Raw genomic sequence first — 18,658 nt, forward strand, 5'->3', positions numbered from 1 at the left:
GAACCCCTAATATGGGGACGATTTCAATACATGGCGTTGTATTAATTTCTACATTACTATGTTACGAAACCAACCTCCCGCGATTTCGACGGGGTTCCTGCCCCTAAATCGGAAATCCCTGAAACATGTCCCTCCTAAATCGACCCCGAGGATCTCATAAAAACTATCCGATCGCATGATCGAATCTCGGCGATCGATTGATCGCCACTTGAATTTCTAGTCTCCTTATCCGACTTCGTGCCCGTGATAACGTTCTGGACGACTTAACTGGAGTGCGCGAGTCTCGTCACGGCCTAGTTTGGAAGCTCGGCGGTGTTCGGTCGGACGAGAGCCGAGTGGCCCGCGGCGACGCGGTCCTTCCTCCTCGAGCCAAGGTCGAGAGCCAGCTACGCGACCGCCGTTTAGTTCGGATCGCCGCCGAGAGATGGCAGGCCGGGCGGCGTCGCGCTGAGATATGGACAGGACCGAGGCGGCTCCACTGACCAGCGGTGAGTAATTTGGAAATTGTACTCGCCGTGAGCCACGATTTTGCCAATTCTCTCGTTAGTTCGCGACTTCGACATAATTCGCGATCAGAGAATCCGCGTCTGGTGTCGCGGAGGCGAACGAGTGCGATTTGGTCTGAAAAATCGGCGCACCATCCACTCGCTCAGGTACGAGCGCTCGAGAAAGCGGAGAAGTGTGTAAAGGTTGCGTGGATGCATTTGTATGTGCGTTTGCATGTACGTTTGTACGCGTTTCGTATGTGGCTTCGGACGGTGGGGGGAGGTCCCGATGTAGAAGCGATTGTGACGGTACGTACACGGTCCAACTCGTGTACGATTCTCCTTCACTTTCGCTCTTAATCTCGGTGTAAAGTGACAGTGGTCCTGTCCTCCTCGCGCACGACTTTCGTTCACTCTCGCTCTCGGTCTCGGTACACCGAATGAAAAAATTACTCTCTGGAAAAGAAGATATTTTTGGGTAGAAGGGATCTTTCCTGGCTCCTGTCACGTAATAAGGTCAAATTAACCCTTTACCGACGAGACTTTTCCTTTGTAAAGGCTTTTGGACTGCTATCTCCTAACGCTCGTCCGCAAGGGGTTAAATAAAGGCAAATTACAAACGGTACTCACTTTTCATAAGTTTAGATATACGAGGCTGTATAATTAACTAGGGTCACGTTTTCTGTACGTAAATGTGTTAGGACGAAAGATTGATTCGCTTAAAAGAGGCGAAAGACTGGATGAATTAATGACGTTCAAACAAATTAACGTTTAATAGAATTGCCAGTATACCTGATGATCCTTCTGAAATTTCCGACAGTTATCAGTGAACTCGTTGTTCCATCCACTTGAAACAATGTTTAGTTAATTTTGAGGGAATTTATTTTAAATAAAGGACTTCTTCTAGTAATTGAATTTGTCGAATGTCGGCATTATTTATGCGCGACCCTTTCACTCGAAAAACGATTATGTGAAAGCTGATTGGTCAAGGGAGACCCTTTCCCGTATATCTACTCTGAGATGGACAATTATTTTCCAGGTCGTGCGTAAAACTTGTTGACCGTAGATAAATTTTCATAGAATATTCGTTAATAACATTTTTATCGTGATTCAAGCCATGTTTATCAATGTACCTACTGCAAAACATCCAGTAGAAATAGAATGTAGTTAGACATGCAATCTATGCAACAATGAATGTTGTAATTTTTATGGAATATAATTAATGTTTTAGAACGCAGATATGGGATATATCGCACTGGTCTGGTGGCTGCAGCGCTACTCATAGTAGTAGTAGCAGGTGCCGGAATTGCTTTACTATTCGGCATTCGAAATGCAACGATCTTGCTCTGCATCCTACTGCCTTTGCTGTTACTCAGTGCAGCAATAGCTCACCTGTTTTTGTGGTGGCAACACAGAAGAGCAGTTCACCGGAGAGAAAATGCAGTGGGCGAATGGGTTCCAGCCACCGTTCATAGACAGGTTTTAATTATACGGAGTGATTGGAATTCGAGTTCCAACGTGGAAATCTCAGATAGGAGACATAAAATCGGTTACATGGAGGAAAATTTTGTAAAACTTGATCCTGATTGATAATCTGTAAAAAGATGGTGATAATGGTTACTTTCCATTTTCTTTAAATTTCAAATGAACCATCTAAAAGAATTGAAATATCTCTTACACACTATTAACAGGAAGCAAAATTAGCTTTGCCTTTTAATCGACGTTCTATTACTTGTAATTGGCGACTCTCCTATATTGTAACTTGAATTTCAATCACCCTGCGTTTTAAATAGTATAACGAAATCGTATAAAAGTAGTCTACCGCTGAATTTTATTTACTTTATGGTCTGTACGTTGTCGTAAATATTTGTTAACAGCAGCAATCAATACCGTCTGCGGATTCACCGAGAAGTAGTGATTCCTGGTTCAAAAGAATATCCAGCAGGGCATCTACGAGATCTACACCACCACCCGGTTACCACACAGTTTCAACGTCGTAAATTACACCTTCAAGACGTATTTTGTTCTCTACCTATGTTTTAATTAGTCACTTGCAACAGGCATATGCACAAATATGCTATAGATACAGAGTTCTGTGCGTCCAGGTCTTTTTAACCGATTTATATAATCGATATAGAATAAGAGACCAATCGATGCACAAAATAGATCTCGTCTACTACGCAACTTACTGTCAGTACAAGAAAATTAATGTTAATCCGGGTCTAAACCACCTAATGTACCTTAACAATCGCCATATTAAGACTGGGATTTACAAATTGTTGAAATAATTAACACTAGAACTGCCAAGACGGATCGAAATGACTTGTTTCAAATGGCTCATACTATACAAAAAAATCTGCCGGTAGTTCTAGTGTTAATACCAAGAGGTTTGAGCTTACTAAATCGATTATAAATGGCGTTGATTTTAATGTCGTACTTTTTATAACTATATTATACTATTTCATGTAAGTATTTCTATGTCAATGTAAGCAGCGAAGACTTCCTCGAAAAATCAAAAGTTATTTTTATAATTACTGTTAATGTTTAAAAGTCTTTATTTCAAAATAGTCACGCGAATCACAATTTCATATTTTGTAATTGTACGATTTCCTAATGTTAGAGGAATATTTCAATTATGGATGTCTCTTGAATAATGCCATTCTTTTATTATAGACGATGTTATTATTCATGAGTAATTAACAGCGATCGATATAGATTTTTTAAGTATATGTACACATTGTAGCGGTATTCCAGCGCCTCTGCCTATATGTGTGACAATTTGTTAAAAGTTTCAAAGGAATATATTTTTATCATTACTACAAATGTAGTCATAGATTTTAATTATGTGTTCAGCGCCGGTGATATGTTTAACTAAAAAGGTGTATGTGTAATGGAAAGTAAGGAACTGGAATTACTGAATCCTTTACATGACTTATGTACCATAATTTCGTTTTTCCATGACATCTTTGATATATAAAGAGAAAGCAAGGTATACGCATTTCATTACCTTATGGGGAATATAACATTTTATGGGATAAAATACTCTAAAAACTTGAAGTTACGAACTGGTTTTCGCATAATTCTTCATAATGTAAGGAACAAATGAATGTTCTCTGCGAAAGCTGCTGAATTAAACGTAATTATTTCATTACTGGACAGTATCTTTTCAGCAGTTTTACATTAGTACATTATAAACGATAGATTAGTTTCGGTTTATATTTTGTATTATCCCGCCGTTTGTGTAGCTCAGAATAGAACGGAGCGGAACAGGGGGATTTGGAACGAATGTGAAACGGTGATCTTCAGTACGTCCAAGATGGTGCTGGAAAGTACTATGATATGGTGAGTCCTCGTAAATTTTTACACATTTTAACGCCCCTTTTTCATTTAAACATACTTCTTTCTTACGGAGCATCAATGAGAATAATTAACTAATTCGTGGGAATGTTATTTCGAAAAAATTTGAACGAAATTAAAGTTAATACCTGCACTAGCATTGGAAGGCTAGAGTGACAATGCAAAGTTGAGTGCGTTCGAATCAATGAAAAAGCTTTTTCAACAAATACGTGATTTTCGGTAGTACATACTTCCAGGACTGGTATTAATGCATTTTATGCTGAACTTAATATTCACTTTTAAAGGAAATGTTGGAAAGGAATAAGTCGTTAGTAACCTAACCTCTTTACGGAAGTACATCTTTGTACGTATATATATTAAATGCGTACATGAAAAGTCACATAAAACCTTAAAAATCTTTACATTATGTTTGTAATCATTTAACGAATTTCTTTAAGTTAATAGCGAATAAATACCTCATAATGTTTTGTAGAGTAACGTTCTTCCTTTACTTCCGTCGGACATGTATTCATGATATTCCAGGCATTGCAATCTGATAGAATTTATGTTCAGTTTTGCTTGTGTGTACTGCTAAGAATATGCATTTTCTGAATATGTAAATTATTAACATATCTTCATGATGTTTTTGGTTTTCTTAACTTTATATTAAATAACTGTATGCCATTTACAGTGTCGATAACAGCGACTATATGAGAAATGGAGATTTCTTACCAACTCGGCTTCAAGCTCAGCAAGATGCTGTTAATCTAGTTTGTCATTCAAAAACTCGATCTAATCCGGAGAATAATGTAGGACTCATTACTCTTGCAAAGTAAGTTCTCGACATGTTTTAAATTGTAACATCTTATATATACTTTTCAAATGTATTTTATTTATTTAGTTTTAATTGCAATTATTATTTAATATCAGTATGTTTTCTAACCAAATTTTAACAAAGAAAAAAAACCACATCTAATCAACTAATATATTCTATTTATTTTTAAATCAGTGTGGAAGTACTGGCTACTCTCACAAGCGATGTTGGACGCATCCTGTCCAAGCTTCATCGGGTTCAACCTAATGGGAATTTATGCTTTATCACTGGGATTCGAATTGCTCATGTAAGCATTTAATTTTACATTTTAGATGTTTCAAAAATATTATTTGAGATTAAATGTATTCATGAAATAAGTTATAAACAGTTTTAATTTCAACGTAGCAGATGGTCAAAGTTGTCTTATAAGTGTTGCAAGGTAAAGCTACGTACAGTGAAGAATTAAATCACAAATCAAGACTTATGTGGTTTAACTTAATTACTTTAGGGCTAAACAGTGCATAAGAAGCTTCTATGAAGTAATATTGTTATTTACAGAACACTGCTCAGTGAAAAATGTTTAAAAACTGTCTGTGTAACATTTCATGAGTAATATATAAAGATCAATAACAAGTTCGTTCCAGCTTAAATAAACATACAGAATAGTGGTAAAATGTAATATATAATAATCATGTTTTATATTTTAACCCAGCTTGCTTTAAAGCATCGTCAAGGGAAGAATCACAAAATGCGTATAGTGGCATTTGTGGGAAGTCCAATTCAAATTGATGAGAAGGAATTGGTTAAGTTAGCGAAGCGATTGAAAAAGGAAAAAGTCAACGTGGACATCATCAGCTTCGGGGAAGAGAGTATCAATAATGAAGTACTAACTGCATTCATCAATGCACTTAACGGAAAGGATGGTACCAGCAGTCATCTTGTAACTGTACCGCCAGGACCACATTTATCAGATTCATTGATCTCTTCGCCAATAATTTTGGGTGAAGATGGAATGGGTGGTGCTGGTATGAGTGGAGCAGCTTTCGACTTTGGAGTTGATCCTAATGAAGATCCTGAATTAGCTTTGGTAAGTTCATCTTCCCATTTTTTAAGTAATATTTACAAATGCATTAATTAGTTTTTTACAAATGTACTAAACAGTTTTCTATGGGGAATAGAAAATTCGTGATAGGAGTATGGGTCATATAAAAGAATAAAGTAAATTCATAAGTAAAATATAACAAAGAGTAGGGTCAAGCGATGGTTTAAAAGAAGATTCGCAATTTTATAATCAAATTTTTCTGAACAAAATTTGATTGGCCTAAAATTTAAAACATGATTTAATATCATATTAAATATATAACACAAAGAAAAGAAAAGAACAATAACAAACATTGAACACATTTTGTTACAGGCTCTTCGAGTTTCTATGGAGGAACAAAGACAAAGACAGGAAGATGAAGCTAGAAGAGCTCAGGCAACTGACTCCGCTACAAATAAGCAACCAGAAACTATCAAGGAAGCGCAAAACGAGGAGGACATGTTAAAGCGTGCTCTTGCAATGTCCTTGGAGGGAGGTGAGGAATCCACTGCCAGTGCGGATAATACTACAACGAGTGGTGGAAATGTACCAGATTTTGCCCATATGACCGAGGAAGAACAAATAGCTTTCGCTATGCAGATGTCAATGCAAGATCAACGTAAGACATTTTCAAATACTTAAGATAAACGACAGTCCGTAATTATATGATTCATAAGTCATTTTAGTCTTTCAATACCTTTAATCAACAAGTTATGTAAAATTGAGTAAACTTATGGTTTCGATTTTATAGTATTACTTTATAATTTAAAGAACATCTTAATGCTCCTAGAGTTGGATATTTGTGTTACTATAAAATGGATTTGTCATCTCTTTGCAGAAGAGCCCGAAACACAGAAAGAAGAAGCAATGGAAGTAGAAGAAGATTATGCAGCTGTAATGTCCGACCCCGCATTCCTCCAATCAGTTTTAGAAAATTTGCCTGGTGTAGATCCACATTCTGAGGCTGTCCGTCAAGCAGTTGGTTCCCTACAACAAAATAAAGACAAAGGACAGGAGAAAGATAAAGAAAAGGAAAAAGATAAGGATAAGAAATGAAAGGAATTCCCCAAATTTAAATATGTTAAACTTCATTTAATATTACTTGATACTAGCAATTGATGTATCACTTTTTTAAAGCTTGTTTGCCCATCAAATATACTATAGATTTTCAAACATCAAGATTGAAAAATGATACTATTATTATGATGGAATCTTGGCATTAAGTAGGTATTTGTATGCTATTTAATTGCAAATGATGATGATGATTTCTAATGTTTTTCACACTTATTACAAACTCGCGTTTCGTGTTCAGTGTCATTTGCTTCCCACTTATTCAAAAGCTCCTACAATTTTTTCTATGCATTCCGATAGATTTCCATTCTTCTGTACTCCCAAATTCTTAGAAATGTATGTTTGTGTTTTGATATGCAGAGTTTTAAATTAATAGGCTCTTGAATGTACGAAACCAGGATGCGATCACGCGACCCTGCCCGTGAGCAATCTCCCAACTCATCTCTGGTTTTTTCAAGTTAAAAGAACGTATCTTTCAGAATATTCGTAAAAAGATAATTTAGTTTTTCGTTCAGTGAAACTCCAGTAGATGGAAGCACTGTTCCATTTTCTATATTACCGGCTTCCCGAGATGCCGTAAATATCCAAAATGGCGCCGCGTAGGAAAAGTATCAAAACATTAGGCAAGTCAAATAGTGATGTAGACAAGGAACATAATTATTTACGAGGTTTGAATGATTATCAAACGCGAGTGCGAAGACGGGAAACCATCCGGAATGCAAAAACCATCGCGGTGAGTCAGTACTTCAACCGAATTTATATGACGCGTACTGTACGTACCTGTTGCTTGTGTTTTGCAATTGAAAAACCACGCGCTTACATTTTGTAGTTTATTTCGCATTTTCCAAGCGTGACTCTGGAAGATTCGTGATGTAGGTCGTTCGTGGTACCATACGATGATATTTCATTATTTATTTCATTCAAATGAGGAGTTTATTTTCCTGTACCCTCTTCAGGCATATACTACTATATACAACACACTTTCAGAGTTACTGCTAACTGTAATGTTTTCTTTATAAATTTTATATGTCTTGTTTTTAACAGTGCTCTATCAAGTGCAATGATTGCCCTTCAGCCTACAAATTAAGTTCCTCTGATTTTTTTTTTTATTTTATAATGTTAGTAATGATAGTTATGGTTTTATGCTCTGGGGTATGAAAGTTGGTTAAATATGTGAACTACGTTCATATTTTCAGGTTAGACTTACTTTCTAATAAGTTTATGCGTACAGGAACAAAATGTGTATTATTATTCCTTTACTTAGCTTACAGTAATTTATTATTAGTAATTTATCAGTAATTTATTATACAGAGCAATGAGTTTTAGATAAAAGAAGAGGAATAATTTGTTTGGGAAGAATAATAATGATTGGAATCGAAAGAATGGACGTAGCATATAAATCTGAAAATACAATTTTACTCGGATAAATTAAACTTACGTAAAATTGATTTATATTGGATTTGTCTGCATACAAAGAACAATTCTCTTATCGAAAAATGTATGAATTTTAATTGTACGTATGCATGCGGTTTGCATATATTGTCCTAATCATGAAATGTAAAACATGCAAATTTTTAAGAAATGGTGCAAAATTGTATCAGATTTTTCGTGTGTCATGTATAAGTGTATATGAGTATGTACAGAGCAGAAATTCGCTTATGTAGAACGTCTTTTGACCGTATTGGTCTCGTCGTGTTTGTTTTCGGTAAACTTTTTAAATTTATCTCATGGTTTCTAGAAGAGTTGCTGGAAATAATTCCGGTAAATGTCGATTGATATCAGTACACTTTCCGTTGACACAAATTCTTATTGTCATGAGTTCACTGTATACAAGGAAAAGAGGGAAATATTTTGGAAGACGAGTTCACCGCCATAATTTTTAAAGGCACAGTGAAATCGATAGTTTTTAAATTAATTATAAATTCCTCCGACATGGTTCGTGATATCAAAATAATTTGTTTTTTTTTTCATGTCGATGCTATGATATTTTTCTACAACAAATTAATATCACAGCTGTTGCTCTGAAATGTCCTGTTCAGATAGCGGATTAAATAATGAGTTATAACGATGTAATGCGCATTAACATAATGAAAGGCAGGAACGACAGTACTCTACCGGATAATCTGCAGCCATTGGTAGCGGTAATTTTGCTACCTTTTATAAACGCGAAGTATGCTATAAATTATCCTTGAATTTTTTGCGTGTCAAATTTTGGCTTCGTTACTTCAAAAGAAACCGTGAAAGTTATTTTTTTTACGGCGATACAAATTTCTCCATTTTCATGGCGAAAGTAAGCCACAGGTACTCGTAACTTGGGTGCGGTTATAAACCAAGGTAGCAAGAAATAATTTCACACTTAATAGACTAGAAATATATATAGACATATCTAAGTAGCTAGAGTTACTAGTTGTGTCGAAAAACAATCTGAAGAGTATTAGGTGGTTGTTGTCGATAATTCAATGATCCGTCTATTTCAAACAACGAATCTAACCTTTGAAGTTTTAATTTGATCAATTAAGATAGATATATTAAATAATTTTGTTCGTTGTTTTATTTCATTATAAATAATTAGCCAAACTGTCATGTTATGAAATGTACTTAATAACGAAAATATTAATAGAATATTACGTGACAAGTAATTCAAAGAAATGCGACTGATATCAGTCACGTGATATAAATAATCACTTTAATTGCGGTGAACATTTGAGAGAACTTCGTGATAGCAATCTTAATTTCTAATACACTCCCCGTGAATGATATCGCAACGTCTAAAAATAAAAATGAGTACTAATATATTGGGTCGATGCATAGAGTAATGGTGTTTTTTTTTACACGTTACATTACGTGCTAAAATCGCCATTACATATGCATCAACCCAATGTGTCGTTTAGGATCATGTATAGTGATAGCGATCCGATGTTGGTTTAAAAAATACATACTATGTTCTAACTAATAAATTGGTCACGGGGATTATCGAAAGAAATGAGAAAGCCAATATGAAATGAAGGGAAAGATTTCATGTGAAATTATAGCACTTTCGTAGAGATTTAGAATTTGCGCCTTAATTTAACGCATATACAGGGAAACGCAAAGTAATAGAAATTATACCGATGTTTTCATAAATTCTGGACAATATTCGTGTACTACATGTACAGTGTATAAATTATCACCATGAAAATTATATGCCGAAGACTTTCTCTGTTCATATGCCATGGTTGGGGCAGGTTTTCTAAGCGATCGACAGCTTCCGCCATGAGGGTTCGCTTCTTGGCAAGTCGGGATTCCTGCTGGAAAATATTTACTTTCTTTGCTAGGTGGGTTTTTCACTTGATTTCTAGTTACCTTATAGACATTGCGTTTTTCCCTGCCAATTCTTCCTGACGTGTCTCACTGTAGAAAGTGAACGATTCGTATGTCCTGACATTACCTTTCCACCGTATCCCGTATTTCGGTGATGTAATCATTTCATTATAATGAAAATCACACGTACTCTCGATTATAATTTTGTACAATAATCAGCTCATACTTTACCCGTGTATTACGTTCACTGGGATAAGAATTTAATTCGTGTTAACGAGGGTGTACTTTTCTAAGGTGTGTCCTATTTAAATATTAAAACTTGGAGTACGTAAAGCAACGGAAAAGTCTTTTAGGAATTTTTGCCTCCTTTCAGAGAAAGCGAAAAAAGTACTACCAAACCAAGAAAATGAGTCATTTTTTTTTTCAAATTTTTCGCTTATCTTATGCAGAAATTATCCATAATTCCAATATTTTGTCTTGGTGATTTGTAGTGGATATCACCGAAACAATGTTTAGCTGTTATGCGCACTGCCATTGCTAAGTGCAATGCTTGTACAAGGGCAAAAGATTGATATTTTAAATATTTCCTATATCAAGGAAGCAAAAAATGACTTGGTTTGCTAATTTTTTTTTTAATTTTCTTTAAAAGGAAGCAAGACCGAGCAAATACTCATAAGAGTTTTCTCATGGTTTATTACTCTCCTATTTTTATCCCAAAGTTTTGACATCTAAATTGTACACACCTTTATGAAGTGATAAATGTTGCCAGAATCATGAAGCATGAAACGAGGCTAAACATTTACCATTCTTTCTCCTTCCACTTCATATACACGATATCATCAGATTCATTGAGTACATTCTTTGCCGCATAAAAATTTGCCTAGATCATAAATTACGGAATACAGTCTTCAATTACAGCCTCTTCATTTAACGTCGTTCTAAGAGACCTTCACTGTTGAAAGGTGTGGCTCTTAGGTGCAATTATCGATGCAGAATTACCGTATTTAATACGTCTTGCAACTAACTATGCTGTGTGGAAATTCTTCTCGGTAAATGCAATATTATATTAAATGTAGTAAGTACATAAGTAGAAGTACCCCCTGAAATTCTTGTCCCGATGCAGTACTTATTTATCATTTTAAATGGAAACATAAATGTAAGATAATTGAATTTCTGAAACGTTTTTAAACCAGACTATAGTTTCGGAGATACAATGTTAACCATCTTAAACGCGTATTATTCTCTAAGATTTATTTTAAATATTACAAACAATTAGTCATTGTCATTGAGTTCCAGCATACAGAGCAAAGACGAGTTGCAAAGGCACGCCAATAGGAATGCTAGATCATACATTTTACAATCTATCTTGACACATAGTTTTAAAAGTAGGGACAGTACCGTTGATAGTTAATGGCAATTCTTTGAAGAACAAAATGGCAACTAAGTGCCACCGATTTATGACATATTGTAAGAATCGTCTTGTATAAGATACTATTTACACGTAACCGTGCAAATAATCTTCAGCATATAGTTCAATACTATGGGAAGTAGATTCTATGTGTACAGGTTACATATTTCACTTAAGTTCTACATATGAAAATCCCATAATTACCAAGTGGAAGTATTAATCATTAATTAGTCACATCTTTCATCTTCTATCAATTTGACCAGAGCCTGGGGTTTTTATCTATTTCAACCTAAACTGAGGTTAAATAAACTCCATGTGACCAATTAAAGGTAAAGAAATTAAAATCCTCTTATTATACACACACACGTAAGAATTTTTCAGTGGGTCTTTTTTTCGTTTGGAATATGTAATATTCCTTGGGAACGTAATATTCCTGCTGATGACATGTCAAAAGTATTATAGCCTCTTGGATGTTACTTTAACGGTTCTCCCGAATTTTATCATTAAGTAAATATTTTGTTGCCTTTTAGATATTTCACCCGATAAGTGGGTATGAGTTATTATATCTCGCCATTATAACTGTACTTGCAAGGAGTGTTTCAGTCCAAGCATAAACCAGTTAACGGGTTAATCTACGTTTCAAATAAAGATATTTTCCATCTAGATATTTGTACAGGAAGTTCGATTTCTCTTTTTACTGCTAGTAGTAACTGGTACCTTTGTTTCAAATTACAGTACCGTTAACAGAACTTTTATGGATTAAAAAAAAAACGAAAAACTAGTCCAAATATCCAATTAACCTTAATGGTCCAATTCCACAAGGCTTGATACAATCTCAAAATTAACCATGTAAGAAATCTAAATAATGAACTCTGCACTGATTCATCCAGTAGTTTTTAATACGATATTTAGATAAACTTTGCTAGCATAAATACTAAACAATATTTTGAACAAATGTTTGGAACATGTCAAAGCATCAAGAAATATGTTCGGATAAGTTCGATTATTGGAAGAAAAAAATTGTATAATTTCTTTATCATTAATTTCTGTAAAGGAGAGGAAAAACGGCCCCGTAGATCAGAAGACTCCCTCAATGCGTAATTAAAGTAATCGCCCGATTTTTGGCGGTTATCTAACAGCAGTTTACTCTTTTGGTTAGTCTAACTCATGTCAGTGCAACGCGAATTTCACTGATTCGAGATTAACTAATCATGATTAAAAAATGTCACGGTAATCACTGTCGGCGCAGCCAGCCCTAAGGGAGCTGGTTAAAATTCGAGTTAAAATCCTTAATCAAGGATTACATCGGGCGTGGATTAAGCGCCTGATTTCGGGTGGTTACACAAAGGCGGATATTAATCTTCGTCTAATTTTTATCAATGTAAATGAATTTCATTGATTCGAGGTTAACCCTTTCTATTCGGCTATGCCTTTCGCCGGTATGCTTCGCTGTACGGATAGTAAAATCGCGAATGCCGCGTTACGGTACGGGCCAGTTACAACTACTCTACTATAAATGAAAACTCAACTAACAAATGAAAACGGCAAATTCGATTATAATTGAGAATCGATACAAAATCTTAACGGGTGACTGTAAAGATTCGTAACACATAGCGAGCGGGCGACGTTGGATAACTACGGTCACCCGTAGTATCGAAAGGGTTAATTACGCATAGTTAACCCTTTCGTTACCTTGGACGAGATATCTCGCGACCCAATACTAGCCGATCAACGCTTTTGACGAGATATCTCGCGATCCGGTAGTAGCGGATTAACGCTTTTGACGATAATCTAGCTTTCTAGCACCAATATTTTGACATTCTAGATGAATATATTTTACAACTAATTCTATTCGTATAGCTAAAAGGAAGAAATAAATATAGCTACTACCGGATCGCGAGATATCTCGTCCAAGGTAACGAAAGGGTTAAGAAACTTCACGCTAATCACGGTCCTAAGTCTCGTAAAGGGATATCGTCTCGATATCGGAGAGCATATCCTGATAGCGGAAGGGATGCTCTTCTCCTTGCAAGGTCGCTTCCCCGCCCCCCGTGGAGTCATCTCTATCGTTTTACTTATCCATCTATCCCGATCGCTCCCTCTTTCCTCTTTCCCTTCTGCCGATCGCAGTCACGGTGTAAACACGACTCCCTCCCTCTTTCTCTGCCCACTTGGTCTCTTTCTCCTGCGCTCTTATTTCCTTTCTCCTTGCCTCTCTCTTGCCGGTTCCCTCTCTCCCTTTCTCTCGCCCAAGGAGCCCTCTCTCTCTCTCTCCCCTTTCCTCACCTGGCGTCCTTCTTCACCCCGCGCGGTCTCCCCTTCGCTCCCTTTCTCTCTTCTGGCCTTCTCGCTCTCTCTCACGCTGGCGTTATCCTTCCCCGAAGACCCGATCTCTCTCCCTCTCTTTCTCTCTCTCTGTCTATTTCACGCAGCCCTTCTCCGGCGGCGAAAGAGTACAGCCCGCCGGTATTATCAGTGTTGTTTCGATCGTCGCGAAGACCCGAGTACCTCCTCCTGTAAACCGTAAACGGTGTGTACCTACCGAAGGTGTTTGCAATCCGAGTCTATGGACATTTACATCCTCCATTGACTCCACCCGGGCATCTCGCGCGTCCTGGGCGATGTCGGACTTCTCGACTACGGCACGGTAAATCATTTTTCGATTTTATGAATTATCGCGATCGGCGTAAATTCGTTGCCTTCCCATTTATTTTATCAACCTGCTTCATGTTCCCAGACGGTCATCTGCCGTTCGATTGATGCGCAATTAATGTTTGCTATTTCTTATTTACCCTGCGGTGGAACGTCAATTAGGCATCAACGTAATACCTCCATTACCGGGATTTCTTGTATGCGATAACGAGATACGCTTACCTATGTTTGGTGGGCACGTTGATGCGGATATTTTGTGCACTTATTCTTTTTTTTTTTCTTTTTTTTTTTAACCTGGAGAAAGTATTCCTGTAGTCAGCTCTAGGTTCCGCGAAGTCCTTAGACGGGGAGGTGTCTAGTCTTGGGAATGGAGGAGGGCAAACGCGTTTAAATTAAATATATATCTAAATGGATGGGTGATATGGAGGATAAATATGATTTAAATGAACTTAAGGGGAATTATTTAGCTCGATTAGAGCCGTCTCGCGGATCTTGTAACGTGACTTGTACATAGAGTAAACTCGTTAATTGGTTCGCCTCGACGTTAGACTGATATAGGTTTTCGCAGAATTTGCAATAAATGGGGTAAATTGTATATGTGTGGAGGACGACAAATGTATATGTCATGCTTCATATTCTTCAACGATAGGGTATTTAAATATCTAGCTCGAGGTGAGCTGATTAAAACCTGATAAATGATAAACGCAGACGTTGATGTTTAATCTGCGCTTACAAATAAATACCGAGGAACAGGGAATATATTCTTAAAACGATTCTCGATAGGCGGCATCTCTAGACAAACAGGTTGTCAGAAAAGTTGTAAGTTTTTCATTTGTTATGTATTTCTGGTTTGCGGTGCTCGAGCAGTAATGGATAGAATAATGCCTTGAGTCCGTTCTTACAGATGCGAAGTAAGAGTCCGTTGCTCTCGTATACTTGAACTTTTATTTACCATCCAATGAACCTTTTTCCATGTGTACTTTTGTACCGTAACGATCTGTTCGATACGTAGGTTATCCTTAACCCAGTTTAAATTCCGTTGGCTGTTTCCTGTCTTATTAGATACTTATATCCACTACACCGTGGTTCCGAAAGTCTACCGAGAAAGTTTCTCTAATATCCGTACGTTATACGGTTGGACTTGGCTTCGTTTATTGAAATACGTAATTTTATGGAGTGGAAATTAGGTTTTTACCCCATGAGTGCTTCGGAAGTAACGGAAACACGAGAGCCGTACTAGGAAATAATTGGATACCCAATTTATATTTCTGCGTTCATCGGCAACTGTTAATTTTCTCAGAATGTAATCCCTGCATTTGTGTGCACCTTTATAGTTAATGGTTTAACGCTGTAATTTAACCCTTTTAGTGCCGGAGGCCGATATATCGGCCCTCGCCGCACTGGCGAAAAGTGCCAGAGCCGATATATCGGCCTACACCTTTTAATTTTGTTTATGTAATTTTCAATGAACATAGAAAAATTAGCGTCACTGTTTTATTCTCTATTTTGTCCTTAATACCCTGCTTTTTGAATTATGTAAATATTGCTTTTCATTTGATTTTTATGGGCCTTTTTCCAAATCCTAGTAAAATCGTAAAATTCGGCCGGTTATCTTCGCATAAGCACCTCTTTTTCGCCCGGCACTAAAAGGGTTAAATTAACAGCAGAATAAACAATTTATACGCGAATGTTTTTTTTATTTCATTCTAATGTCGTACTGTTTTCTGAAATTAAGAAATTATTGCTTTCAAAGTAAGGGACACTCGTCGTAATAGTGGCTTGCCTATTTTTATAGTTTTTTTTTTTTTGGTTTTTATTGTTTTATATATATTAAAAGATTTAACTGTTCCACGGTATATTTTGAGAAACGAATTCATTCGTTTAACAAATTTGAGCGACGACCTTATCCATGTCTTGTATTGTTTTACAATATTTGTCTTGAAAAAATTGCTGATATAGAAATCTTCCAGGTAAGAGACGGAAAAAATATCTTGTAAAACAGGTGTATATTTTTATCTAACGTTGGAGATGAAACCAAACATAGCTGAACGTTATTTTAGTTTCGCGACGTTTTAAGAGTCCTTTAGATATAATTGACGATTCTTCCTTAAAAAAAGTGAGCGCATCCGAAGGCCAATACGTATTAGCATTGCTGGCACGAAGTTCAAGGACATTATACGAGACAATTCGCGGTCACTCTATTCTACTTTCCTTCTTTCGACCCCACCTAATTTTTTCACCTACTTTGCAACGAATTTACGTCGTTCGTTTTTAAATGTGTATATTAGGACCAAATGAGCATCGATATATCGTTTGAAATGTTTATTATGAATTCCTGCGAAGAGATATGAATTACTGCCAATACTAAATTTGTGCTATGTGCGACTTGAATATATTTTTGCAATTTAAACCCGGATTTTAATGTATTTCAGAAATAACGCGTACGTATTCTCCTGAAAATAAAAAGAGAAAAAACAAAAAAACGAAAGACTTTTATACTACATTCAGATGATTTACGCTTAAGAATCTCGCGCGAATTTATTGAAGTTAACCATGCGAGGATATATGCCCTTGTGTCTGAGATGTGCATTTTGAGATACTGCATTTTTGCTTCGTATAGCAAAATGGCCAGCGGTTGGACAGAGAAATCCGCGACTTGAAATCAGATCTGAACCAGCTCCTCGGATCTCGAGCAGGTACTTTGGCCATGAATTGTCCAAACCTTTGTGCGCTTATTTCTTGTAATTCTCTGGGTAGAATAATTTCCCTTTCTTATAACAAATGACTTTTGCAAATTGACGTTCAAATTAGAACGCGTCAATACGATGGGACGATAACTTCTATCCCCCGGATAAATCTCTTTATCGATTATCGTGGAAGGGAATATTTGCATTTGTAATAAGTAAAGTTATAACTTCACGTATTAACAGTACATTACAATACATTTATTAAGTCTCCAAATAAATGCATAACCTTACAACGTTGCGTTATAGTTTTGAGAATTTGTGTGGGAAAATGAGTTAACTTACGTACTAAATTTATGACATACGTTATACATTAATATAGTATATGTCGTAAATTTTATTTGGAACTATGTTATAAAATAAGCATACCGTACCGGAATGAAACATGCGATATAAATCGTATAAAATTACAACATTTTTTCGTAACAATGTGGGGTACTTTTTGACGTCGTCGAAGGAAACTTCGGAAAAATAACTACGTGTATGTGTTCGTGTTTAAGAAAGTGGTCTAAGATGAAGTCTGAAAGAAAATGAATTTTTTTTTTCTCCATATTTTTTGTTGCATATGTTTAAATTACTTTAATGAGTTCGTTTTCGATAAGAAAAAATCACTCGGACCACTTTCATATTCGCGGGCACAGTTAGCGTTCGAGACGGGATCGATCGATCGACCCTTGACGGGAATTTTTGGTCTCGTATTGTGAGCGAGAGGGCCCTAAAAAAGTACTAAGTCACCTTGTTCACGTGAAGCAGCTTCGCGAAAATATTTCCCGGGCCTCCTTTCAGGCCTAAAAACGATCGGGATGAACTCCTTCGAAGAGTCGACGTTCCTCGTAAGTCCTAACCGAGAAAATCCCTAAGAAGCATTATGCCGCCCGGGATTTATATTCATAGTCGAAAGGCAAAGGAGCATAAGTCAGGGCCACGATAAAGGCGATATTCCCTGGCCCTTCGTCTCCGAAATAGTCGCCTTTCAGTCGCGACTATATATCGCCGAACTGGGAATCCGGTCGCGCGAATTACGCGGTTCTTAGTCGATGAGAAATATTTATTCCCCGGTGATAAAGCGGTCGATCCGTTGCACCTGTTTCTCTTTTTCCTTTTTTTCTTTCCACGGCCTCTCTGGCCGGTACCTGCTCCGCGGCTTTTTATTTCCCTGTCGGGCGTTTTTTCGCGGTTATACGTTAACTTCCATTTCCGCGCGCGCGCGCGCACGTCCTGCCCCGAGACGCCGAAATAAAAGACGGGAGAGCCGGACTTTATTATTTTTTATTGGCCCGAGGTTAAGTTAACCGGTTCATGTTCCTCGGCGCGAAAATTCGACCGTCCTTGCCTTCTCTCCCCGGCTTCTCTTTTAATTTCCACGTTACATCTCTCTTTCGCATTACGATACCTGTTCGCGTAGCTTTACCAACGGGCATTGTTTTACCATTTAACCGCGAACTATATCCGCGAGAACCGGAAGTGCGCTTTAAGTAAATCGTCGATCTCGATCCGCTAACAAAGTAATTGACACGGACCCTTCGCTTCTTCTTCTTTGTTTTTTATTCGGTACATTGTTAAAAATTCCAACACTCTTGGTACACATGGTTGTAAAGAAATTATAAATTTCACATTTTTTTTTTTTAAACATTTTCCTTATTATTTATAATGTGACAACGAGCACTCGAGTCTGTTATATATTACCAACGTGACCCGACCGAATATTCCCTCATAAACATTTTCCTTATTATTTAATTTCTCTCTCTTGTCTAAGAAATTAAGCGG

The 18,658-nt window shown here is 36.8% G+C and overlaps 3 protein-coding genes across 6 annotated transcripts in view; all 3 read left to right on the forward strand.

The window, feature by feature from the left end:
• Positions 1–400: 400 nt before the first annotated feature.
• Positions 401–3,477, forward strand: LOC105703278. 2 transcript variants are annotated; one of them, XM_012431561.2, is made up of 3 exons: positions 401–488; positions 1,717–1,964; positions 2,363–3,477. In XM_012431561.2, the coding sequence occupies exons 1-3, from the start codon at positions 455–457 to the stop codon at positions 2,483–2,485; spliced, it is 405 nt and encodes a 134-aa protein (XP_012286984.1). In that variant the 5' UTR covers positions 401–454; the 3' UTR covers positions 2,486–3,477. The 2 variants fall into 2 exon arrangements, with proteins under 2 accessions (XP_012286984.1, XP_023287619.1); XM_023431851.1 differs by having other exon boundaries at positions 2,366–3,477.
• Positions 3,478–3,723: 246 nt separating this feature from the next.
• On the forward strand, positions 3,724–6,895 carry LOC105703280 (26S proteasome non-ATPase regulatory subunit 4). Its single transcript, XM_012431564.2, has 6 exons — positions 3,724–3,827; positions 4,513–4,653; positions 4,831–4,942; positions 5,348–5,722; positions 6,050–6,335; positions 6,555–6,895. The coding sequence occupies exons 1-6, from the start codon at positions 3,802–3,804 to the stop codon at positions 6,770–6,772; spliced, it is 1,158 nt and encodes a 385-aa protein (XP_012286987.1). The 5' UTR covers positions 3,724–3,801; the 3' UTR covers positions 6,773–6,895.
• Positions 6,896–7,105: 210 nt separating this feature from the next.
• LOC105703279 (rhotekin) overlaps positions 7,106–18,658 on the forward strand; it is a 93,093-nt gene continuing 81,540 nt past the window's right edge. Inside the window, exon 1 of one of the 3 annotated variants that reach the window (XM_023431850.1) lies at positions 7,106–7,520. In XM_023431850.1, the coding sequence (XP_023287618.1) occupies positions 7,377–7,520 (144 nt within the window). In that variant the 5' untranslated portion in view covers positions 7,106–7,376. Of the gene's footprint in view, positions 7,521–13,962; positions 14,143–18,658 lie in introns of those variants that run through there. The other 2 variants (XM_012431563.1, XM_012431562.2) reach the window with 2 other exon arrangements.

Source organism: Orussus abietinus, unplaced genomic scaffold, assembly GCF_000612105.2.
Source record: "Orussus abietinus isolate OABI.00-Male unplaced genomic scaffold, Oabi_2.0 scaffold191, whole genome shotgun sequence".
In the NCBI taxonomy this organism is placed as follows: Eukaryota; Metazoa; Arthropoda; class Insecta; order Hymenoptera; family Orussidae; genus Orussus; species Orussus abietinus.

Excerpts from the sequence above, each read along its gene's own strand:
- LOC105703280 (XM_012431564.2), top strand. The coding sequence starts at position 3,802 with ATGGTGCTGGAAAGTACTATGATATG. Across the intron at positions 4,654-4,830 it reads GGACTCATTACTCTTGCAAA|TGTGGAAGTACTGGCTACTC; the intron begins GTAAGTTCTCGA and ends TTTTTAAATCAG. Across the intron at positions 4,943-5,347 it reads CTGGGATTCGAATTGCTCAT|CTTGCTTTAAAGCATCGTCA; the intron begins GTAAGCATTTAA and ends ATTTTAACCCAG.
- LOC105703278 (XM_012431561.2), top strand. The coding sequence starts at position 455 with ATGGACAGGACCGAGGCGGCTCCACTGACCAGCG. Across the intron at positions 489-1,716 it reads GGCGGCTCCACTGACCAGCG|AACGCAGATATGGGATATAT; the intron begins GTGAGTAATTTG and ends TTAATGTTTTAG. Across the intron at positions 1,965-2,362 it reads CAGCCACCGTTCATAGACAG|CAGCAATCAATACCGTCTGC; the intron begins GTTTTAATTATA and ends ATTTGTTAACAG.